Source organism: Pleurodeles waltl, chromosome 4_1, assembly GCF_031143425.1.
Source record: "Pleurodeles waltl isolate 20211129_DDA chromosome 4_1, aPleWal1.hap1.20221129, whole genome shotgun sequence".
NCBI classification, from domain to species: Eukaryota; Metazoa; Chordata; class Amphibia; order Caudata; family Salamandridae; genus Pleurodeles; species Pleurodeles waltl.
The window spans coordinates 400,780,258-400,806,206 of record NC_090442.1 but is presented as its reverse complement, the minus strand read 5'-3'; the positions used below and the strand labels follow the sequence as shown (position 1 = coordinate 400,806,206).

General features: G+C 43.6%; 1 protein-coding gene across 4 annotated transcripts in view; it reads right to left on the bottom strand.

Moving 5' to 3' along the window:
• The window catches only part of LOC138287794 (uncharacterized), a 560,811-nt gene that overhangs the window by 233,028 nt on the left and 301,834 nt on the right, over window positions 1–25,949 (bottom strand). For 3 of the 4 annotated variants that reach the window (XM_069228627.1, XM_069228630.1, XM_069228628.1), the window contains exon 5: window positions 3,480–3,586. In XM_069228627.1, the coding sequence (XP_069084728.1) occupies window positions 3,480–3,586 (107 nt within the window). The remainder of the gene's footprint in view (window positions 1–3,479; window positions 3,587–25,949) is intronic. The other variant, XM_069228629.1, reaches the window with a different exon arrangement.

Here is a 25,949-nt window from a genome sequence, read left to right as displayed (position 1 = left end):
CTTTCAGGGGCCCAGGGACTGGATAGGGCACCACTTGGCAGGGCTGGAATCTCAGCAGAGAGTCCAGGTGCTGGCAGAGGAAGTCTTTCATGGCCCTGAGGCTTCACAACAGGAGGCTAGCTCACTTCAAGCCCTTGGAGATTCTTCTCAAACAGGAATGCACACGAAATCCTGTCTTTGTTCCCTTACAGAGGCAGAAGCAGCAACTGCAGGATAGCCCAAAAGAGCACAGTCACAGGCAGGGGCAGCACTTCTCCTCAGCTCTTCAGCTCTTCTCCTTGGCAGAGGCTCCTCTTGAATCCAGAAGTGATCTAAAAGTCTGGGGTTTTGGGTCCCAGCCTTTCAGCCGTCCCCAAACCCCATGCAGCCAGCTCTGTTCTGCAGAGAGACTTGCTCCATGAACTTGAAGAATTCTCAGATTGTTTTAAATACCACTTTCCTTTCATTTATTTTTAATGCAGATGATGTGAGTGTCTGTTACAGACATTTTGAAGAGAAATGTTGTGTTTGTTTCATGCAAAATTCATAAAAATGTTTCTTTTAGATCAAAGCAGGACCTCATATATGAGAAATGAGAGGGTGTCACAGAGATTATATGCAGTAATATTTATTGAGCTGCTGCTATGCAATAACATTAAAAACATGTCATGGTGCCTGAATATTTGATGAAAACACATTTGGAATTTGGAGAGGTGCAGCTGTGCACTGTCAGTGACCTGGTCAAAGAGGCAATGAAAGAGTGCGAATTGGATCATTGCATCAAATCAGTTTAGATCAGGGGCCTCCAAAATACATTTGGCCCAGGGACCCCAAAATCATTAAAATGTTCCTGCTAAGTCATTTACAGTTTTTCTCACAATTGTAAAGTATGATGGAGAATAGATGGCTCTGTACCCCATTGTGCAGACAATACTGTTACTCCTTGCCATTATTGAAGGAGATACCCTTGTTAGATGAAATAACTGGGAGCCATGTATTGGTATTTTTCTTTCGGCTGAGAGTGATTCCCATGGTATGGCCCAATCAAGCAATGTGCATTCATCGTATGTTATGGAGAATGGGAAGAAGACAAAATATTTTTATTTTAATGTTTTTGGCTTATTTTCCGATGCTGGGGAGCACAAGCAGTGGGATTAATTTAATCAAGCAATATGAGAGGATGGTCTAGGGCAGTCTCCAAAGAAAACCTGCAGAGTCACTGTACTCGTTTTCTAGGCCTTTAATGCTCCACTGAGGGGAGTGGCGAAAGCCTGTGACTTGGCGCAGGGCCAAATGTTAATGGCAAGGACCTAGATTAGATGGTGTTGGAATGTTGTGTAACCGGGGCATGTAGCAGTTTTGATCTTTTTAGATATTTGTTCTCATCTGTGCTACGTCTTCTAAGCAAGTCCCCATTTAACAACATCATTCATATTCACAGAAAAGAACCTTTGTTTTGATTTTTCTATCTTTTTTATTGGTGGTTGATAAGAGACTCTGGCTGAGTAGGTGTTGGTGAGTTTGTTAAAAACCCTGTGTTTGCTCATTCTGTTAAATAGTATGGGCTTGATTCACAAAGGTAACTTTCACATTTGAGTGATATAGACTTTTGACTAATTTTACTACTTTTCGGCCATTATAAAACCCAAGTGAAACTATACTCCAAAAGTGTAACTCACGTGTGTTCACTAGTGCTTATTTTGTAATAATGTAAGTGCCAGGACTGATATATGTTTCAGGTGGCCACCTTGGTTTTCACTACCCGCTGTCCCTGACAGATCTGGCAATTTCTAACCGTGACACAATACAAGCATTACATTTTGACTATTCCAGGCCACTCAACCCTGTGAATATGGCCTGGGCCACTGCAATTATGTTTTTTTGTAAAGTAAATTGAACATGCTGTTGACTAGCTCCACTCAAAGATAGACACCACCACCATGTGGTAGACTGTGCTAAGCACTGACAAACACCAGCACAAATTAAGAACTGGTCACACCAAATAGATGGGCATGTGTGCGAGAGCCTTTTGAATAATTTACTCCAAAAGTGCCTCACTTGTCATACATAATGTCAGGCAGACACAGAAATAAACAGATAGTAAATGATGAAAGAAAGCTACCACTCAACAGAAAAAACAAAGGGGCATATTTATACCTTGTTTGTGCTGAATTAGCGTTATTGTTTTTACTCATATTCAGCGCAAACATAACTCCATATTTATATTTTGACACTAGACCCATCTAGTGTCAAAATATTGGAGCTAAAGTAATTTTTGGGCTGTGTGAAACCACATTGCGTCAATGAGATGCAAGGTAGGCGTTCCCGTCTTTAAAATGACTCAAAGCCCCTAGTGCCTTATTTATCCTTCCATGCAAAAATGGTGAACGGGGGAGGCAGGCCTAAATAATGGCGCTAAGCCTGCTCAGCGCCATTATTTAACACCTGGGTCAGAGCAGGCGTTAGGGGACCTGTTGACCCATTTCCATGGTCAAACACCAAGGAAAGAGCCCACAGGTGCCCACCCCAAGCCCCAGGAACACCCCTCCCACACCAGAGGGAAACCAGAGGATGGGGGGACCCCATCCCAGGTCAGTACGGTAAGTAGAGTTAAGTATTAAATATTTTTAAAGTTCCATTGTGGGCCCTGAAATGGGCATCTCTACATGGCACTAGGTGCAATGGCCATACCCAGGGGACCCTTGTCCCTTGTGCTGGCCATTGGGGTCGTGGGCATGACACCTGTCTTTTATAAAACAGGAGTCATGTGGTATGGATGATTGTGCATCAGGAAATGACACTAGGCTGGTTAACTGCATTTCTTTGCCTCTAACCAGCCTAGCCTCATTGTTTGAGGCAAAACACCCTTCCCCTGTACCGCCACCGAACCAAGACTCTAGCCCACCCTTAGCGCCAGCTTGTGGGATTCCATAACTTTGGCGCCGGTTGGTGCTCTGGAATGACGCAAGCCGGTGCTATACTTTTAGATGCAAAACTGCGTTTGCACAGTTTTGCATCAAAAGTATAAATATGGGTCAAAGACACAGCATAACAATATTTTGTGGCAATAAAGACTTTTTTTTATCCACCACTCAATATATATTTCTGTAAATCAGTAGTCATTTATATTCAGTGAAATAATTGACACTATCTTCACTCATTATTATTATTATCATTATTATTATTATTATCATCATTATCATCATCAACATCATCTTTATTAATTATAATACTAACACTAATAATAATATACTGATGCAATCAATAAAACACATTATTATTATTATTATTATTACTTAGAATACTTATAATAACAAGAATAATAATACAGCAGCAATTAATTATCATTATTATTATTTTTCTCAATAATAAAACAACAACAGTAATAATAAGCTGTTGAAAACACTTTTATGACAACATTTAATACTGCACCTTCTGTGATATTCTTAATTAGGTGCTGCAGCTCAGTATAGCACATTTTAGGAATTTTAGAAATCTACCGTGCTGTATTGATGTCCTGGTCCTCATCTTCACTTATTTCTTCACTGTCACACAGATCAAGATCTACCCTGAGTTCATTCACAAGTTTTGAAATATCACTGGTCTTCTAAAAAAGAAGAAAAATATAATAAGAAATTGAAATAATATATTTAGACAGGTTAAGAAGAAACACTCATGCGTGTGTCGAAATCAAAAAAGGACTTCGAGTATGTCTTTTCATAATACGTTTTCGAAAAATTAAAGATAACAGAAATCTTAGCAGTTATTCTTAAGTTATTTTTTTGTGAGAAATGAAGATGCTTCTTTAATATTCTTTTCATAAGCTTTATTGTGATAAATGCATATCCCCCGACTGAAATCTTTATTTACATAATGTCCTGCAAAGTCTGCACTTTATTGTCTCTGTTCCCATTTCTGTTTCTTTCCACCTCCAACGTCAATGGACGTCATCCAGGGGTTGCCAGAGGTTGCAGCTGCGACCCCTGACTTGCCCCTTGGGACCCCTGGGCTGGCACTGCTTTTGCAACCTCTCAGAGATGGCAAAATCAGTGGCAGGAACACAGGGGGTGATCGTCCTCATAGCTCCAGTTATCTTATTTTCTGCCTCTTTTAAAAACACAAATAGTGAATAATGTTACATTACTCACCATTAGTATAAAAGAGAATGTAGTACATTTAGCTGAAATATGTCCCCTGACAGCTGAGTTAAGTACAACACGCTTTTAAGTGTATGTTGTGTGCATGCTTGGAATGAGAGTGTGTTTATGTGAGAGAGTGTGTTTATGTGTGAATATGTGTCTATCTGTAAACATGTGTGTGTGAGAGTGAAGATAAAGATAAAATGTCGAGTGAGGTCACTTCCACTACCCCTGGCATTTTGGTGAATTGGCGTTCATGTGTACATCCATGTCTCCCTATAATTCCATGTCTGACCTCTAATTTTTCAAGATGTATACGTCATCTGTCCTCACTTTTATATTGCAGTTCCTTCCATGTGCCTACCCTGCTTATTCTCGATTCAAAGTGAAGTGTATGTGCATCAGTATCTATTTGGAAAGAGTATGGTAGAAAGATCCAAACCTATACATATGACAGAATCAAAGGCCATTCAAAGGGAGCCAGACACATTGTCCAGCTCATACCACAGTGCTACTACCCAATTAACAGAAACCTTACAAGAGCGGAAAGTAGACAGGTCAACCTAGTGTTACATGCTGAGGCAGTAATGATAATTGTTAGAAATTGGGTTTCTGGTTGGCTAAGCTATGCTCCTACGCCAGGCAGAACCAACCCACTATAGTCAGGGCAAGGGAGTTACCCGTCCAAGATAACCCCTGCTCACCCCCTTGGTAGCTTGGCACGAGCAGTCAGGCCTATCCCAGAGGCAATGTGTGAAGTGTTTGCACAACACACACAACAGACGTGCCCACTATCCCCCCACAAAGGAAACACAAGACCAAGGTATATGGAAATATACTGTACTGTACACAACACAATTATTAGACCAAACACAACATGTCAGTAAAATCCTGCTACCTTAGCAGTTGTCAGAATGTTATACATTAGTTACTCTGTAGAACCAGCAGTAGTCACATATAAGACACAGGTTACTTAGTAGTCTGCAACATAAGCAGTAGTCAGGAATCATATTACTACACAAATGTACTTGTCATAAAAATATCATAAACACCCATATAAGGAACACTATAAAACATATGGCAAGTGAAAAATCACATATTAGCAGGTCATGCCCATAACAGGAACATCAGTACATATATGCAACACATCCTCATTAAAACAGGTCAACATATAAATCATTAATGTCCATCCCAGGAACATTATAAATCATGTGCCTTTTCAAAGGTACCTGTTTGTCCTGATGAAAACAGCACACCGTGTGCCCAGAAGATCCAGAAAAGGGGGCCGAAAAGGGGGCCCCCGGTGTTCCTAAGTGCAAAAACAGGGGCCATGTATTGATACTGGGGGAGGGAGGCAGCACACACCCCATCCAGTTTTATAATGGGCCCCTCCTTTTGCCCACAATCTCTGGGGGCCCCCCTGGGCCTCAACTGACCCTCCAGAGGGGGGACCAAAGCCAGCAACACTAAGGGGCCCCAAGGGAGACCTGCGGCATAGGGGGCCTCCAGCTAGGCTTCCTCGCCACCCGTGATCTCTGCAACTTAATCAGGACTTCGATGGGGTCAGGGGGAGCCTTCGATGAGGCTGTCTTTCCCCCGCCCGTCACGATCATGCAACAACTTAAGGGCCCAGGGGAACGGGGGAGCCTCTGATGAGGCCTCCTTCCCCCACGCCCGTCCTTCAAGCAGCCAAAGGCCTCCAATGAAGCTTCCTTCCCCACCTTGCTTCGAGAACCAAAAAGGGCCCGCCTGGGCTGCAGACAGTGAAGCAGCACCCAAACAGGTGCTTGCTTGTGCCCAGGGGTGCTCCTTAGAGTGTGCTTCACCCCGGGGACACAGTAGGAGCACGCTTGCTCCTTGTTGTCATGGGGTGGTGCCCTGGGGGTCCCAGGGACAGCACGACACTCGCGCTTTACAGAAAGCAGCCCGGGTCCCGGCGGTGAATCCGGCAACAATGATCAAGCGCACTCCAGGCGCTTTTAGATTGAAATGAAAGCGCTCTCCAGGCACCAGAACGAACGCGCCAACAGTGCTGACCCAGCCCTGCAGGCTGAGGGGGAAACACATTTCTAGGCACTACAGGTGGGCAACAAAGCACTTTTTATGCTCTAGGCAGTTGCAGGGGTCAGGGGCCACAGCACCCTGCCCCTGGGGGACAGCAGCAATGGAAAAAGGAGCACAGGTGGTAGCAGCAGGCCAGCGCAAGGAGGATGTGGGCAGGTGTCAGTCTCTCCTAGTGACCCAGCAGGTCACAGGTCAGCACAGCAGCAGCAGTCCATGGGGGTTCCTGAGGAGTCCCTCCAGCAGTCTGTGTCCTGTTCCAGGTAAGTTCCAAAGTGTCTCCAAACTGTGGGGAAAAAATCCCCTTTACTCATACTCAGTTTACAGTGTGTTTCACAAAGAGAGGGGAGAGGGGGTTCCAACCAGTTACAACTGGTTCTCGGAGTGCCCCCTTTCTCCTCCAGCACAGGCTCCAAACATCAGTAGAGGTAAACAACCCTATTGTGTGAGGCCAGGGCACAGCCTTTACAAATGCATGTGTGCCCCGCCTCTCCCTTCTCTCAGCCCAGGAAGACTATTCAGTGTGTAGATGCACCTCTGTGACACCTGCATCCTCCCTGTGTACAGGCTGTCTGAAAAGTATGCATAAAGCCCCAACTGTCACTCTGCCCAGATGTGGATTGGAGTCAAACTGCAAAACACCAGTCATAAGCACAGAGAAATGCTCACTTTTTAGAAGTGGCATTTCTGTAAAAGTAATAAAAAATCCACTTACACCAGTAAGCTGCATTTCTCAATACCATTGCAACCATACCAAACATGCCTTCACAATCCCTCATATTTCAGAAAATACCCCCTTAACATAGGCAGGGCATTTCCGATGCAATCCTATAAGGAGGCAGCACTCACAGAAGTGAGAAACCAAATAGGCTGTTTGTCACTACCAGGACAGGCCACGCTACCTGGCACATGTCCTGCCTTCTACCTACATAGCACCCTGCCCATAGGGCTAGCTAGGGCCTACCTCAGGGGTAACTTACATGTAGTAAAAGGGGAGTTCTGGGCCTGACAAGTAAATTTAAATGCCAGGTCCCTGTGGCAGACAATTGTGCACACAGGCCCTGCGCTAGCAGGCCTGAGACAGGTTTGAAAGGCTACTTCAGTGGGTGGCGCAAGCAGCGCTGCAGGCCTACTAGTAGCATTTAATTTACAGGCCCTGGGCATAGATACCACTATACAAGGGAGTTACAGGTACATTAAATATGCCAAATATGTATAAGCCAATCATACCAACTTTAGAAGGAAGAGCACCTGCACTTTAGCACTAATCAGCAGTGATAAAGTGCTCAGAGTCCCAGAGCCAACAGCGAGAGGTCAGACAAAATAGGAGGAAGGAGACAAAAAGTCAAGGGATGTATCTGCCACAAGGGCCAGGTCCAACAATAATATCATAACAATATTTATAAATGTAGATGATAAAATGTCTACAAGTCAATAAATAACAACCATAGCAAAAAATTTCTTCTGCCAACCAAGATCAGCTAAATGGCTTGTCAAATCAGAAGGAATTATCACTCAAATATCTGCTTTAAATATATTTCAGAAATGCAAATATTTTGCACTCAAACAATAGCCTGCCAGTTTCTGAAAATGCACACGTACCTCTGGTCATACCAGCCTTTTTGTTAATACTGGAAGCTAACGTCATTCAAACAAACGGTTTCTATTACAATGAGCAAAACACAATCCTTGCCCTGAAAATACCAACTTTTCATTTGGAGACATTACCTCTTTGGTCCCCAAAATTCATGTAGTAATTTTCACAATTTTCTCTCATGTACTCGTTTCAAAAATTAACAAATGCTTACTTTCATGCCTATTTATCATTATCAATCACCAGGGATCTCTACAACATGGCAAGGATTTTCACTAACATTATGGCAGCTATTGCCAGAATTATGTTGAAAACCGGCGCACTATGTCAAAGATGGGACCACTATGCCAGAGCCCTATGATATTATTAATAGTCACGCTCCAGACAAGAAACAGCCACAATATGTCAAGGATTGGCACCATAATGGCAGGAAAGCCTCATTAATAAAAAGGCGGTCTATACTTTGTTAAACAGTGCAGCATACCAATCAGGCAGCCTTCCTAGAATTTGTTTACACTAAATTAGTATCATGGGCTGGTGTCCCTTGGTTGCTGGAAGGGGGCTTAATTATGTATTAGATGTGTCACTAAGCAGGTTATTTCCCCCACTACTTCAGGGCCCCACTATGCATAATGTTAAGCATGTTGCCTGCTGGTTTTAGCACTGGGCATTGACGGAGATCTGGCAATACAACAAAGCTGGGGCTTGCATTTAACCATTTTATTCCCCTCACATAACTTACATGTGAGGCCTGACAGGGTGGTATGTTCAACTTCGCTCAGTATCCCAGATCTATCAGACTATAATCCCCTGCAATTAGGCCTTTGAGTGGGTGCTGTGCACTGACCCGTGCCACCATGGTGTTTGCAAACTACACTACTGGAAGGCCCAGCTCCTCAGGGCATGCTGAGTGAAAAGATAGAGTTGTATAATCATAATTGTATTCATAATGATAATTCTGTCTCTTCAGGGTCTATAAAGTGTAAGACCTTTAAAGTTACCATCAGAGGACATTGCATACATGCAGTTGTGGGGACTAAGCAAACATTGGAGTTTAAAATGTTGTAAGACTCCTTTTGTGGGGCGTGGCCAAGATGGCATCAACATTGCACGCTTAGTAGCAAGCTCCGCTGCTGGCCCAAAAATTATCTCCTATAACATCCTGCCCATCCAGCATTAATGACCTTTGGAAAGGTATCAGAGCCCTCGTAGCAGTTCCTGGCTGCTGCTGATGCCGCTTTGGACCTGTAGAGTAGCCGTACTGCGGAGCTCACTGCTGGAAGGTGCCACTGCCAGGACAAACCCATGTATGAAACAGACTGCTAGGGTCCAGCACTTGCTTTGGGCCTATGGGGCTGAAAGTACGGTGCTGAGTGCGAAGCTCCTTGGTGCATTGAAGATACTGGACATCCAACACCACTGCTGAGGAGCAGATGTGTGCGCTTTATTGTGCCCAGGGCCTCTCATGCCTTGTGTCCAAACATGAATTTGACCACACCACCACCTCCTGCCTACCGCAGGGAGCACAGGAGGTCCCCCTCACATTTTGTGAGTCCTGCACTGTTGCAGCTTGACTAATACACCATTGCATTGTCGACACAGTGACAGCATTAAACATGCTACCGGCTGCCCACTGGGGGCGAACTGCGACCTAATTCCCCTCCCGGCTGGTGTCAAAACCTGACTCCCCTGTTCCCCAGGCTGTCCTGAACCTGAATGGGGGTCCTGGCATGGGGATTGTGACCCCACAGATCCAGTGCAGGGGAGGTGAGAGCGAGGGCTGCGTAGCACCATAGACTTTATCACTGAATGTTTCCCTACCAACATTGATGCCAGAAGCCACAGTTAATTCAGGGGATGCCACGTCTGGTCAGAGCAATCATGCCTGGGGGATTGTGCACCTTCCAAGTGCTGTGCATAGCATTCAAGAAGTGCTGCCCCCTGGGTGCATCTCCAATAAGTTAATAAGGATTCACAATAGCTTCTGCCATAGTTTGCACTGGATGGGAAGCAGATACCAGCTCATTGGCACACTGCAGTGCCCACCCGTTTAACATGAGGGCTCTCTAGGAGAGTGGGGTACACACCATGAATCCCTCTCCAAGGTTGAATCGGCCTACTCCGCTGAAGACACGGAGTAACGCCAGTGGGCTCTGACTCCAGACGGGGACCACCTGCTTGTTTCTATGATAAGCCCTTCACGGGCTCCACTGACCTGCCACTGCCAGTGTTGCAGGCCCCCCTCCACCTCGGCAAAATAGTGAAGCCTCAGACCACTATGCCCTTACCGCAGGACTTGTCAGCATCCATGTTATCCTCTGACTTCTCACCCGCGGATCATACAACAGAGGCTATATACTACCTGGAGTCCACCCTACATGTGCACTCCGCCCAGTTCGAGAAAGTCTTACAAGCTATACTGGACACTAAGGACCTGATTTAGAACTCACTGGACAGGTTACTCCATCACAGCGGTGACAGATATCCCGTGCCCGAAATATAAACCCCATAATTGATAATAGGATTTAGATTTCAGCGGATGGGATATTTGTCACCAATGCAACAAAGTAATCCATCTGCCGAGTTCTAAATCAGTCTTCTTCAGAAGCCAGAATTGACACTATCTTTCTGGATGTCAATGTACTCTGTCTTGATCATCACAAACTGGTTGACCTGGTGGATGACGCAAAATCTGCGTTGACCACTCTTTGTTCCACAGAGCAGGAACTGGAAAAAAAGATGAAACTACTGAGCATTGAGGTCGCCTCACTACATCGCAGGGCGCAGGATGCTAAGAGAAGATCCAGGTGAAAAAGCACCTGCCTGCTAGGTTTCCCCAAGGGCAAGACCACTAAATTGTTAATTTTGTTTAGATTGCTCTACTTCTTTGCCATGCTCCCACTGGTACTCCCCAAGCCCTTCTTTTGAGAATTGGATGGTCTCCTACTAGACTTAATATGGGGAACAGGACGTTGTCAGGTAGCCATGGCAGTCGCACAGTGGCCGCTGCTGGAGGGCGGGTTGGGTGCCCCCCACTTTGCATTGTATTATACCACAGAACAACTCCAATGGCCAACGCACTGGGTAGACGTGATCTCCAACCCTGAACAAACAGCAGTCCGTGACGTGCTAGGTGACACTGATATTTACACTAGGCTTGCAGAGCGTGATTACCACTCTCCACGGGATCCGAAACACATGATTACAGTGTGAACATGATGGCGGCACTATGTGCATGGTGTTAACTCCTGGTCCACATATTCACCTTCCCTACCACTGGAGGAACTTTCTGTCAGCTGGCCCACAGATATGATCTCTCACCATGACGGGAGGTGGGGATTGTCCAATTGGGTGACCTCTTTCATGATGGGGCGCTCATGTCCTTTCCAGACATTAGAGACTAATATGGCATTCAGGGTGGGATACTTTTTTAAATATTATGCCATTCATCAACAGGCACTGATGACCTGGAAGGCAGCTGAAGCTGAAACTGAAACTACGCCTTCTGTTCTGCACACCCTCCTTATGTGCTGGAACGCAAAGCATGCCATATTCACCTTATACTGCACACAACTGGCTGTGACGCTGGCCACTGCAGAAGAAGCAAAGGCTAGGTGGGATAATGTGCTCCTTCAACCACTCATGATTAAATTGTTTTGGGTACTGTGGCAGGTCAAGGTGTTGTCTAGGAACCACCACTTCAGTTATACTCAATTTAATTACACACATCACACCTACATATCCCGCCATCGCATCAAGGGTATGTTCCTCAACTGGGAGCCAGAATGCCCCTGCTGTAAGTTGCAGGATGCTGGCTTTTATCGCATCGTGTGGCAGTGACCCTCTCTACAGGCAACATGGCTTGAGATCAGTACTACCACACCAGAGCTTGCAGGACACACACTTCTAACCACTCCCAGATCCTGCCTTTTGGACCTCCCCCCCCAGGAGCAAAAGGGCCCAAACAGCTACATCGGTTCATAGATCTTGCTTTTGTACTATTTAAGCAAGAAATAGCCATGACTGTTCATTTCTGAACAAATGCTTTGATGGTTTAGTAATCTTAAAGTTCACATTCCAAACCATACCCCTCATTTTGTTCCTGTTTCAATCCTGATGTCTGATGTTGCTGTCCTCCTGATGAAGTAGATGTTGTTGCTGAATTCCTTAGTGATTGGGTAAATGTATGAAATGTGTATTGTTATGTGTCTTTTGTTTTTCAGGCACCAACTGCTAATACTATAATACTGCTACTATTTTTGATAGCGCCTTAGCTTCATGTTAAGAAATTAGTTTCTTTGTTATTTTAATGTATTCAATTTCTCTTGCTTGGTTTCTATTGCTATGGTTTTGTATAATAACCATTGAGATATTGTGTTTATTTGCATTGATTAAGCTTAGAATCATGTGCCGACTAAATCAGCCATTGTTGTTTCTATACATGTATCATTTGAGTTTGAGAACTACTTTTGTGACTCCAGCATTGTTAATCTAGGGAAATACATATTTGACTTCTAAATAAACTGGTGTGGTTATTGATGTACTAAATTGATTAGTATATGCTTAATTTACATTGTCTATGGCGTATTATTGGTGATGTTTTCTTTAAAGCAGATTTGGTTTGGTTCATCGGCCAACAGTATGAAATCCGCTATCTAATCTGTTATGACTAAAATATAGCTAGGATTTTCTGCTTTAACCATAGTCTTAGCCGGCTATTCTACTATTTTAGCAATCTCCTATAATATGTGCTGGCAAAATTCTTTCACAGCTTAGGCACCATGTTAGGGGTATTGATTTGGCACAATGGGCAACGAGGAGTAGCCCTGGTGAAGTTGATGGTCTCAACAGATGAAGGCAGTTTAGAAGGCCTGCATTTTGAACATTCTGACCTGGCAGCTCAACTACAGTGAGTGTGTTGTTGACTGGCTGAAAGTCAATTGGAGGATACAGCAACGATAGAGCAGGCCTGCCGACTGTCACTGATAATACGTCTTTTCTCCCTGCTGACAAAGATATCCCCATCTGTCTTGCATATAGCACAGGACTTTGCATCTTACTGCTAGGGATGTTTCCTACGTACCAGAAATTCCTCTACAGACCCTTGCAGCGAACACACTTCCCTGGAAAACAGCTGGTGTCTGCGCACTGGGTAGTCTCTTTTGCGAGACAGTTTCTGTCTGTCGATGAACTTATGATGAACTTATGGATCAAATCAGTATACATACAGGTCAAGGTCAATTTTTAGCTTACACAGAGCTGGCTCACTTCCTCCGTGTTCAGTGGAACATAGTGGCTATGAAACTGCAAGCATGCACCATCATATAATGTCTCCATACCATGGGAAACGGGTGCAGGCTAGTTACTTTGCTTGCCAAAGCAACATATGTAAACTCATCTCATGACCCTCTGAGATGGATGAGAGATGGAGATAGGCAGGGTGTTCCATATTAACGAGTGGGAGAAAATCCTGAGATACCACAAGCGCACTCGGTACCAATTCACATAATTCAGTTTGCCATATAGGGCCTACCTGGTGCATGCTAAAATTCCCAAATGCAAATGGCTGTTTCCCACTTTGTAAAACTGACGGAGCTGATGCAAGGCAGTTGTTGCTCTTCTTTAGCTCGCCTTTCCCAGCTTACAGGACGAACAGCATTAAACAAGCTGGAGCTATGCACACTGGGGGCCTCATTTATAAGCCCATGGTACAGGGCGGTGCAGCAAGTGCCTTGCTGCACCACCCTGCACCACCAGGAAAGTGCAGAAATGCACCATTATTAGCCCCTCTCCACGCTGGGGCACAAATTGCTGCCATGCACCAATACAGACACATGTGCACCATGGGGCAAGGATGCCTGCGTTGTGGGAATGATTGTTTTTGTGCAGGAAGGGGCACTTCCCTGCACAAAACCAATCACAAGAGGTGTTTTTCTCTTGCTATATGTGCTGCAGAATGCAGCACACAAAGAAAGAGTAAAAAATGGGGAGAAATAAAGATATTTCTCCCCATAATGTCACTCTTACGCCACCCCTGAGGTGGAGGAGGAATCTGATGCATTCCCAGACTTGTAAATCTTCGAATGCATCAGATTCCTTCTGGTTCCATGGGTGTTGCAAGGGAACACCCCAAGCAGCACCCATAGAGCGCCCTTTCAAGAAATGTTATGCATGAAAGGGGTCCATATTTACAAGGCAATGAAAAGCCACACAAGGTGGGTTGTGTGGTCTTGTAAATATGGGCTGACACACTGCAGCACCAGAACGTAAAAAATCCCGCTCCAGTTGCACAGTGTGCCGCTAAGGCCTCGCAAATGAGGCCTTGTTGTTTACTTCAAACCAGGAACTATGAGATGACTGGGAAATGTCTTGATCTGCCATTAATACTTGTGAAGCATGCCATCACACATCGCTGGAAGATCAGTGATCCCCGCTAGCACACATAAATGTCACCCGGGAGGTACCGTTGTGGGCAGTCCTTTAAATGGAAATATGGAAGATCAAGTACTCATTGTCTAGAGTACCTGTTTTCTCAAGAGAAGTGCTGGTACTCCCCCTTTAAATGTATTGAAGCAGTTCTGTGAAGTGCAGGTACTCTGCCTCTCAAATTAAAGACATGCAGGTACTCAGTACAGGACAGTACCTGCTCATTTTAAGGCCAGTTTGTAGGGTGAAGGTGAGAGAAAAGTGCTTAGGTCTGTGCAGGCGCATATGGCAGGGGTGGGGCACACTGCTGACTTAATTCAATATATTAGCAAGGATGACGCTTTTCCGCCTTAATTATTCCGCTTCGTGCAGTACGTGATTGATAAATACAATCTACTTAATCATGGTTTTCCCCCTCACCGCATTCTACAACAAAAAGTTATTCTGCCTGTGTGCAGATGAATGCTGATTTATATGTGTTCTGACTTACACTGATTAACAATGCTTTCAGAGAAACGCTAAAGGTCGCGGTGTTGGCCTCCTGCTGTTAAAAAACAGATACATGTTTGCCTTATTCCGCGAAATTAACTGTTACTGTTTATGTGTATGCTTCACATACAACAGCATCACCTTTATTTTAATTGCACTACATAATCTGAATATTCTTAAATTCTAGTCTGACACTCTGCTTTGGTAACAATTATATAGAAATGTATCCTTTGTGAACCGTAATGCGCAAAAACCAATATGCAATATTATGTTGAACATCGTTGAGTCTTGAACAATTAAATACAACGATTTGACCAAAAAAATTGCAACATAATGCTAGGAAAAACAATAGAGGCGACGGTAGGGATGGCGAGTTATCATCCTCCCATTCATAGCCGGAAGTGGGTGGACTGCTCCCACAATAAGTTAAGGAAAGTCACCATGTGCCCAAGACAACCATTGTACCGGGGAAGATTCTGCCTCCCCATCACTAACGCTCAAAACAGTGTGTGACACTATATCGATGGTGATAATATTGAGTGATAATGACATTACCCCCAGAATATCGCCTATCACTTTGTCATTCTAGCTATATTATTACTATTTTTAACTTACATCATATACCTATCCCCATGTTCTATTGTATTCGCCTATTATACTTACATTTACTTACTAACGTGTCACGTAGTGGGGTGAACTTTCTCAATTAAAAGAAGGACTAGAGTATGAACTTTGTTAGTATTAAGTTGTAATTTCTTGAAAACAAAAAGCACCTCACAGATTCCAAGTAAAAACAGTTGAAGTGAAGTTATGGTTACAAAACAAATCCAATAAGCCAAAATCTGAAATTTACCAATTATACTTAGCCTAGCAGACTATAATGTAAGCCCCGCTATGCATTTGTCATGACATTTCATATAACATCTACTGCTAACATCTCAGATTATATCATCAATGACATCACTGATGACATCTCATGTGACATCATTGATGCCATAACTGCTGAAACCATGAATTCTAGAAATTTCAAGCAGTAAGTTTGCAGTGTTTATTTTCAGTGGGAACAAGTTCTTTGCACACTGAGATCACTAATGGAAGCTCGACTTGCGAAGACACTACTGATTATTAGCCTTAAGCCTGTCCATGAATGTGTAGCCCAAAGCCCTTTTGGAGTGCTTATGAACAACTCACACTCGCACCCTTGATGCAGAGCAGCAGAAAAGTAATGACCTTCATCTCTTAGCAATTCGATTGAGGTTCGGTATGTAAGAAGCGCCCTTTGCAGAGGTGTTGTCTTCAAAGTAGCCCTTGCTTACCTAACGAACGCAATGCTTAAACTCAATGGAAAATATCAGTGAGCAGCTCAAAAACCTTTAACACGTATGTATCTGCTACACATTTCTAAGTCCGGGTTAACTACAATGAATACGACTGTTTGTATTAGGTTCACAACCTGACGAGCAATCAGGGAGGCAAGAGGTTTATGACAGGCTCAAAAAAGGAGTGTTAGTATTATAAAGGAGGGAGACAAGCATTCCCCAGGCACAACCTCCTTTTTCGGACTCTTGTGCATCACTTACAGTATGGGAACTGTGTTACCGGTAATGAGACGGAGTGCTGGAGGCCTAATGACTGCTGTCCTGGTTCCTGAATCTACTATAAACGTGGAAGCAATGCCTGTGAACATTATATTGACTTCTCCTTGATATAATGTAGAGAGAATGGTTCAGGCTGTTTTTGAATCTCTGCCATCTGAGAATGTTCCAGTGAGCAATACCTAAAACTATCTGGTTAGCTGGAGAGCTGCATGATTCTTTGAACAACCGATTATCTTTATGTCTACGATCCTGGATGCGAAAATGCCTGATGATAATGGTAATCCCTCTCTGTCTTTCAGGTCTACTGGTATATCGGTATTGGTTTACTTTAGCTCAATGTCTCTTTTTCTTTCTCACCAAATGGTTATGTTCCCTTAATAATACATTGAACATCTGGGCAGTGGCGGCCTTCACAAATTTTGGGGGCCGGGTGGTGAACACAGGGGGACATGGATGGGGGACACAATAAAATAAAAAATAAATAATAAAAGCGTCCCTGTGTTCCGTAGACTGCCTATCTCCTCTTCCCTCCTGATGGTGTTGGTGTCCAGCACAGCCTCCCCATGCAATCCTGGTGCTACTCTAATTCAATGCCTAGCATGAGAACAGCATCCAGATTGGTCTGTGCAGCTTGGCCCGCCGCTCAGACAGTGCACTGGAGTATTTGCTGTTTTTTTCAACCCAGCTGTACAACACAGCTTGGTTGGAGAAACCTAAGTGCAAATGTCAGTTTGACCAGCCTAAGGCAGCCAGGCAAACTGGCGTGTGATCTTAAGTGCGCTCCAGTCCACTCCTACTCCCCCCTCCCACGGCCCAACCACCCCTTCCCACTCCCTGCACATGCTGGCTGAGCCGGCAGCTGAAAAATAAAATTATAGTAAACTTTTGTTTTATTTTTCAGCTGTTGGCTCTTAGCCAGTGGGGCGACACTCCTTCGCCATTGCAGCGGAGCCCCCCCTACATCTGGACCACATATTTAGGGGTCTGGGAGACCCATAAGCGTGACTAGGAATAGATCTATAGGTCATTGCATTTTCCAGTGAGGTGTAGTGAGGTGTTTCGGCATTTGTGGTCTTCTAAAATATACTTTATTTGTTGCATGATAAGTTTCACAGTACGTGTGACACGTGTACTCTTTCTACTAAGATGTTCTATAGGCATAATGTTTAGTTCAGCCTTATTGTACATAATATGTCAGGACATCTTCGGCATAGAGAAGTCTGCTTCTTAAGAAACCATTAGTATATTGCTACACTAGCATCATGTTAGAGTCAAAACCCCTTTTAAGATTTTATGTATTATTAGTAAAACCCTGAAATCATTCTGAATCTACAGTGGTATACATTTATGTAAACAGTAATTCTGGGGAGTTCAAAAAGAAATAGACTATGACAAATTCAGAAAAAACAACACAATAAAAATTCCACTCCAGTTTTTTAAAACTAGGTTCCATCTACTAAACTATATGACACCATAACTAACAAAATACAACAAAGAGTACCATAAATATGCATTTGTAAAGCTGTAAGTGAAAAGAGCACCAAAAAGCAAAGGCCCCAATGACAGCCTATGGAAGTAGTAGACCAGGACAATTCCAGGCTGAGTGTGATGGAGCATGGTTTGACTATATCAAGCAGGTTCGCCCTGGTTGAACTTTTTATTTGAGGTATGGAAGTAGAAATCCTCCAGCAGGGCAAGATCGTAGACTGATGGGGTCATTCTGAGTCTGGCGATCTTGAGACTGCCAGACTCGGGGTGGTTGTCAGACCACCACTGTAGTGGCGGTCCAATCTGCCCCATTCTGACCGAGACTGAGCTGCCGCGGTCCAACCAGCAACACTGCCAGGCTGCAGTTAGCCTGCAGCCTGGCGGTCCCGGCAGTTGTAATCCACCAGGGCAGCACTGCAGGCAGCATTGCCCTCCGGATTATGAGTCCCCATGAAAAGCTGACGGAATGGGGGTGTCCGGGGCCCCCTGGGGGCCCCTTCCTATGCACTTGGCATGAGCAGTGCAGGGGCCCCCATGCACAGCCCCATTGCGCATTTTACTGCCCGAATTAAAGACAGTGAAATGTGTGAGGGGTGCTGCTACACCCGCTGCACAGCCACATTGGCGTAGGCTCGATTCTGAGCGGGCGTCAATGTTCAGGCCCTCTTCACCGCAGGGCCGGTAGGCGGAAACACTGTTTGTCAGGTTGTACTCCTTTGGAACAATGAAACAGCTACAGGATAGATGAGTTTATAATTAGTTTTATTTTATTTTAATTCAATAGGTTTAATTTACAGTCCACACTTTGGCTTCTTCTCATTCCCCAGTAGTGCGCTTCGGTTTAACAGTATAACATAAGTTAGTTTAGAAGTATGTTTCTTATTCAATGGTAGTTTCTTTCCTAAGGTTCCTTCTCTCTTTCTCTTTTCTTGTCAGTTTGTAAGTTTACCACACCAGTTCCATAAGGAAAGAAAACCACAGCAAGGTTTTTGGTCCTTGTTTTAATTTATTAATTTCTTCCTTCCTTATCTGTTGTTCCTTAGTCTTTGTGCTGTGCTCTTGCTATCATTTCAATTTTCTTGTTTCTTTTTGTTCGTCCCTTCTACCTATATATCTCTTTTTTAGGATATTTAAATCGGTTCTTAACCCTTTGCTGATTTTGGACTTCTCATTCCCATTTGACCCCTCATCCTGTTTTGCTTTCATTAGAGAGTAGCCATACGCATACAAATAAAAAGTAAACAAAGGTTGTTCTCCTGGTTAAATATACCAAAATGAAATTACAAGTGATTACATAAATAACTTGTCATTGCACTCTTAAGGAATTGAGGCTTGCTTCAATTTTTGGCTTCATCTCTCCTTGTGCTTTCACTTCTCTGTTTGTTTCCCACCTGTTTACCCCAGTGACATATTTTTCCTTCTCCAGCCTGCACCTATGCATGCACCTGTGGTAGCCATACTTCTCCTGTAGCATTGTGGGCTTGAGGACTTCTCTGGTGGTATCTGCCCTGTACTTCGGGTGCTGGCCAGTTGGCATCTGGGTCATCGTGAACACAGTCATTGTTTGTCCGCAGCTGAGCCATGGTAGCCTCTACTTCAGGAAGTTCTTCTGCTGCTCGGGACAGGTGTCACTCCGTTGCCTTCTTTCTGATTACACTGTTTGCTCTACCAGTGTTGGGCTTTCTATCCTTTCTGCTTTCTTCCTTGTTTCCTCTCATTCCACACTTTTCTCTGTCCAATCAGGCCCTCAGTCGGTCTCCTTCTTTTGTCATTTTCCTCATCCTTCTTCTCTTTCTCGTTTCCCTTCTGGCTCCTGAAAAAGTAAAAGTCCCCCTTTTGTTTCTACAACTCCTTTCTGAATTTCTCTGTAGGTCTCAGGTTGTTTTTTAACTCTTTCCTTTCCTTTCCTTTCCAATGATGTTAGCAACCTCCGGATAATGTCTTCTCCTTGCTTTTCCATCATTTTCATGGCTTTTTCCTTGCTTTCCCCCCACTTTTTGTGTGCACGTCCCTTGCTTTTCCTTGTTCTCACTGCTTTCTCCTTACTTTTTTCAGCATTTTTTGTGTATCTTCTCTTTGCTTTTCCCTCCTTTTCGCTGCTTTCCCCTTGCTTTTTTCCATGTTTTTGTGTACCTTCTCCTCGCTTTTCCCTTGTTCTCACTGCTTTCTCCTTGCCTTTTCCCACTTTTTTTGAGTACCTTCTCCTTGCTTTTCTCCTGTTTTCAATGATGTCCCTGGGACCTACAAGCAACTGGATACCTAGTCAGGTGATTCGCCACTCTTTACAAATCCTGATGGATTGATTAAGTTATCTGTGGTACCAGTGCTTAATTTGTACAAGAATAAGTGCCGGTGCCCAAAAATCTGCTCAGATGCCTATGGCCAACATACCGAAAACTAAAGCCACACTGTCCTAAATCAACATCCTGCCTTTTAATACACTACCAGACACTCCTTGCAGTTTTCTGCTTTCTCCTTTTCTGACGGTTTCTCCATCTTTGTCTTCCTTCGTCTTTCTGCTTTTTTTGTTTTCACCTCTGTAGTCTCTGTAATCGTCTGATGTAGGAAAATAAGTTCTGGTCCCCAGAAATGAGTGCTGGTGGACCCCAATGGCAACCACCGGCTTAAATGAGGCACGGTGTGTTACTCAATGTTTCTTGGAAACCTGTTTAATTAAACTGTATTAAATTAACATTCCTGAGACAAAGCCTCTAGGATTCTTCAGTAGGGAATTAGCAAAATACTTTGACGCCATGTCCAGCCGCGCTATTAGTCTGCAGCTTTATGTCTTTGAAGTACAGCCTATATAAAATATGTGCTGTATTTTTTAGGCAGTTTCTGACAGACCGCAATGGCATGCAGGTGGGCTACTCCAAGTAGGGTTCTCGTAGCCTGAGGTTTACCTTGGAACTCAGCCTCTGAAATGAAACTAGAAATCTTCTAACAGGAGAAGCTTGCAGGCTATAGCTGAGGAAATCCACTTGAAGTTGGATAGCCCATCAACGAAGTCCCGAAGAAGCTGTTGCTCCTGGAGCAAAATGTTCAGAGTGGAAAAAGTCAAATTTTGCGCTCATGGAAATCTGTTCATTGCCCAGTTTCACCTGGATCCTTCACTGGGTCAAGATTTCTTTGTTTGGACAGAGCCTTTTACTCAGTGTTCAGAATCTTCTATCAGGCCCTGGCTGCTGGTTGTATCTGACAATGGACTCCATGAGGCCAGATACTTTCTCGTCAAGGGCTCTATGAAACAGATTTGCTGTTGCGGAGTAACATCAAGCAGCAGAACCCTGTTTCTTCACCCCCATGAAGTCACACCTTATCTGGATTGGCTTGGGTGGTTGCTGGTGAAATTTCCCCATAGCTTTTCAGAGAGGTCCAGTTAGACACAACCAAAGGTCGCAGCACTTACGGATCAAGATTCACCCCAAGAATGGCCACCAACAGGGTTCATTCCAGGTCCAGTTGCAACTGGTCAGAAGGGAGTTTTGTGTCCCTGTAGCACACACACAGGAGGTGAGCTGACTCTTGGGCCCATATTTATACTTATTTTGCACCGCATTTGCATACTTTTTTGACACAAAAGCGGCACAAACTTACAAAATGTAATTGAATTTTCTAAGTTTGTGGCGCTTTTGAGTCAAAAAATGACGCAAAGGCAGCGCTAACTTTCCATACATCAGGCCCTTGGAGTCCACTTTTTTGTTCTAAGTATACATGGGAGCCGCTCCAGCCCTTCAGATATCTTCACAGGTCTCAAATAGCAGATGCGGTCCATCTTCTGTTCTTCCACAGGTTGAGAAACTGTTCTGAGGAGCGTGCTTGTTATGCTATTAATTGTGTTTGACCAATGAATTGATGTTTCACCACTGCGCATATTAGCTGCTCAATGTTCACCAGTAGCACATTACATGTTATATTCAGTTTAGCTGCCTATTGGCTTTAACATGGCATTAGACATTACATTTGGTATTTAGGTTAGCTGCCTACTGGCTTTAACGTGGAGTTAGACATTGCACAAGCTGTGTTTTTCCACATGATAGACCAAGCTGTGTTTTTCAAATTGAATTCACACCAAACCCTAGCTGATAAGAGAGAGTACATTTGGTGTTTTCCTTTCTGCTCAGCCTTGGGAAGAGGAGGGGTCTAGGAGATCTGGCCAGTCTCCAAAGGCTTGCTTAGTTTTCCTGAGTCTAAGAGGAGGGGACACGTTTTTGGAACGATGGCCCTGGGCAACAGCGAGGGGGAGAAAGATCTTGACTTCAGACAGGGACGGACGTCAGTTGCCTGTCTCCCGTTTGGGTAGAAAATCTCTTTCTCGCAGTTGAACCGGAGTCATCAACTTGCAGACAGACCTCAGAAAGATGAAGCGGAGTGATAGGCCCTACGGTGGTGCAATTTTGACTTTTATGCTTTGCTTTCAAGTTATGCTATAATATAATCACATGTATTTGCTGTGTACATTGCAACTGAGAAGTACTTTGATATATTTTTCTTTCATTGCTGCGACTACTTTCAAACGTGTGCTTCCAACCTAATAATTTCGTCTTTCAGGAACCTCGTGGTGAAGTAGTAAAAACAATACATTTAGGGGGTTATTCTAACTTTGGAGGAGTGTTAATCCGTCCCAAAAGTGACGGTAAAGTGACGGATATACCACCAGCCGTATTACGAGTTCCATAGGATATAATGGTCTCGTAATACGGCTGGTGGTAAATCCGTCACTTTTCCGTCACTTTTGGGACGGATTAACACCTCCTCCAAAGTTAGAATAACCCCCAAAATGTCTTCTTTAAACTAAGTGCATTCCAGAGAAGTTTTGAAAGCTCGGTCATAAGATAAGAGAAGGAAAGCAAAACATTTTGGCGTGAGTCGTCAGTCTGGGAGTCAAAGTGGAGATTGGAAGTGCACTATTTAAAAGTGTAATTGTTTTGTTTAGAGAATTAAAGAAGCACGGCAGACCATGTTTGAAAATGCATGTGAAGTTAAACTGCCTTATGGTGCTGTGAGAAACATGTTTTCTTGTTTATCAGGACTTTGTGAGTCTTGGGATGAGTGCTTTGTAGAAAATGTGCCTTTTGAAAGAAAGGATGTTCCTTTTGTTCTTGACAGAAGGGTTTGGATACTTTTGTCTGCTTACAGAAAAATGCAGGAGAGATGTAGGCAGTTAGAACATGAAAATAAGAATTTACGTGAGCAAATTAGCCAGAACACATTATTGCAAGATAATGCTGAAATCTATAAAACTGCTGTTTTAGAAGAATCTGGCTTTTCCCATTCCAGTAATGAAAAGGTTAAAAAAATGAGCCTCTTGAGCAGAGCGTAGATGTGCAGAACAGGCCACAGTTTTTGGCAGTTGAAGTGCATTCCTTAACAGATAACACTGAGAACAGAGTTAGGAAAGTTATTTTCAGGCCGCTTTTTCAAAGTACGATGTTTAAAATTAATTCAGACAAGGCAGAAGTACTGTCGCAAAATGTGCAGTTACTGGGAATTCAGTGGAATCCAGAAAATAGACAGATGTTGTCACAAGTAAAACAAAAAATTTTAGAGTTTCTTACTATTTGCATTAAGCAAGAGACACTGAGTTTCATGAGCTTGTTTGATTTTTGGAAACAGTATAGCCCTCATCTGAGTGAAATCTTAACACTTTGGTACAAAGTAACTAAGAAAAAACAAGAACAGCTGCATGCTTTTGATTTGGCAAATGAAATAATTAAGACTTTAGGTTTCTGCGCAGTGCAAGAGGGAAACACTGATTTACATGTAAATCAGGAATAGGGGAGGACAAGAGTGCCCCTGGAACTTTGGATTAAGCTTTTGACTTGTTATTGGGCTCTAGTGAATACTGAGCAAATGACATTAAATGATAATGTAATTCTGAAACCTGAAATATCAAGCATGCAGTGGGTGATGAGTTCACCTAACTCTCACAGTACTGGACAGGCACAGGAGGCTAGTATCATACACTGGATCTGGTACATGCAAGACAGGGCTAGAGTCACTGCAGCCCTACATGAACAGGTGTCACAAGCCCCTTTTCAGGATGAGGAGAGGGTGCAGGGAGTACCACAGGTAAAAGAGTCACCAGTGAAATTGAGTGCACCATTTGAATTCGTGTCCCCTGAGGATAAAAAGCATGTTTGTTTGACTAATGATTCATTGACTGAAAAGTTGTTGTCTACCACAGGAGAAGGAACAGAGTTGTACAATGTGTGTCAGACTTTAAAGCAAGAGCTGCTTGAGACGTGTAATTTTTACACTGATTCTTGGTTCACTGCCAATGGTTTAGCCGTTTGGTTTTCCACATGGCTTGTACATAACTGGTTCAATTCCCTTGCAGATGTTAAAGAGAAAAATTCAGAGTCTGAAGTGTCCACCCAGAATTCTAACTTAGTGGGGATGGCTGAGTGGGTGCACCAGAAATGTGGACATCTGGGAGAAAAAGCCACTTACAGGTGGGCAGAGATTAGAGAGATGCACATTCCCCTAGATTTGATAAAAATTGTGATTTTGCAATGTCCTATTTGTCAGCACGCACAACAGCAATCTGTCCCACAAACAGTCAAAGATCAGTTGGTGAGAGGAAAGTTACCCGGACCGATATGGCAAATTGATCAGGTTTTAGGGGGAGTGATTACTGCAGATTACCAAGGAGAAATCAAAATTATGCTGATAACTAGAAGAGAATCTGATTTATTAATAAAGATTGGAGACAGAATTCCCAAGTACAGTGAATGGAGGTATGGTAAAGAAGGAGTCTGCCCCAGCCCTTCTGACAGTGCAAGGAAAGGGAAGCTGTGGTGCCGCAGATAAAAACCTCAGTGCTAAGGTGTAGGTTGAATCCCCAAGTGACCCTCCAGAACCTGCAGAAATTATAACAAAGGGCCCCAAAAACGTCCAGCTGATTATAAAACAAGGAAAGGAAGAAGGAGGGCACATTTCAGATGACAAATGTTATTTGCAACAGCGAGGGGGAGAAAGATCTTGACTTCAGACAGGAACGGACGTCAGTTGCCTGTCTCCCGTTTGGGTAGAAAATCTCTTTCTCACAGTTGAACCGGAGTCATCAACTTGCAGACAGACCTCAGAAAGATGAAGCGGAGTGATAGGCCCTACGGTGGTGCAATTTTGACTTTTATGCTTTGCTTTGAAGTTATGCTATAATGTAATCACATGTATTTGCTGTGTACATTGCAACTGAGAAGTACTTTGATATATTTTTCTTTCATTGCTGCAACTACTTTTAAACGTATGCTTCAACCTACTAATTTAATTTCGTCTTTCAGGAACCTCGTGGTGAAGTAATAATAACAATAAATGTCTTCTTTAAACTAATAAGTGCATTCCAGAGAAGTTTTGTAAGCTTGGTCATAAGATAAGAGAAGGAAAGCAAAACAGTGCTTTAGGGTGCCTCATTTATGACCGGCACTAACTAATAACTTCTCCTTAATCAATATAGTAAAAGTTCCCATGGGCAACCCTACCAACTTTTGCAGCAGCTCCTGTTTCCCCTGTTGTAAACAATTCCACAAAGCACCTAACTCCCACAGTTCAAAATGAGGCAACCAAGGCTCCCTTGTGCAAAGGCTGGGAAATGAGTGTGTTGCTGGGGAAATGGGCCGCCCTCTCCTCTGTGGTCATTCAAAACTGGATCTCAGGGTAGTTCACCTCCTGCTTCACCCTCCTGCAAGGAAAGAACCAGACCCCCAGGCCATTGTTTCTATTCGGACAGCAGTTTTCACACTGCATCAAAGTCAAACACTGGCTGGGCAGCTGATTGAAAGCTAAAGCAAATGAGCTTTCATTCAAAAAGTTACTATTCCTAAATATTAATTTGAAATCCAACTTCATCATTGAATTTGACTTTTAATAAAAAGTTGAAATAGCGATTCAATTGTTTGTTTAAGGTCCCAGACCCAAGGTAGCAGAAATAATATTTTATTCTGCTCTCAAGTTTTCCTCATGGGGCAGCCAGAGCCTTCAACAGTGAAAATATCGTTTGATGGATGTTCACTCTAGAGGCAAAGTGAGAGATAGTGTGCACAGAGTCCAAGGGTTCCCCTTAGGGGTTGATAGTGGCAAAATTAGATAATACTAATGCTCTATTTTGTGGTAGTGTGGTCGAGCAGTAGGTTTATCAGAGGGTAGTGTTAAGCATTTGTTGTACACACACAA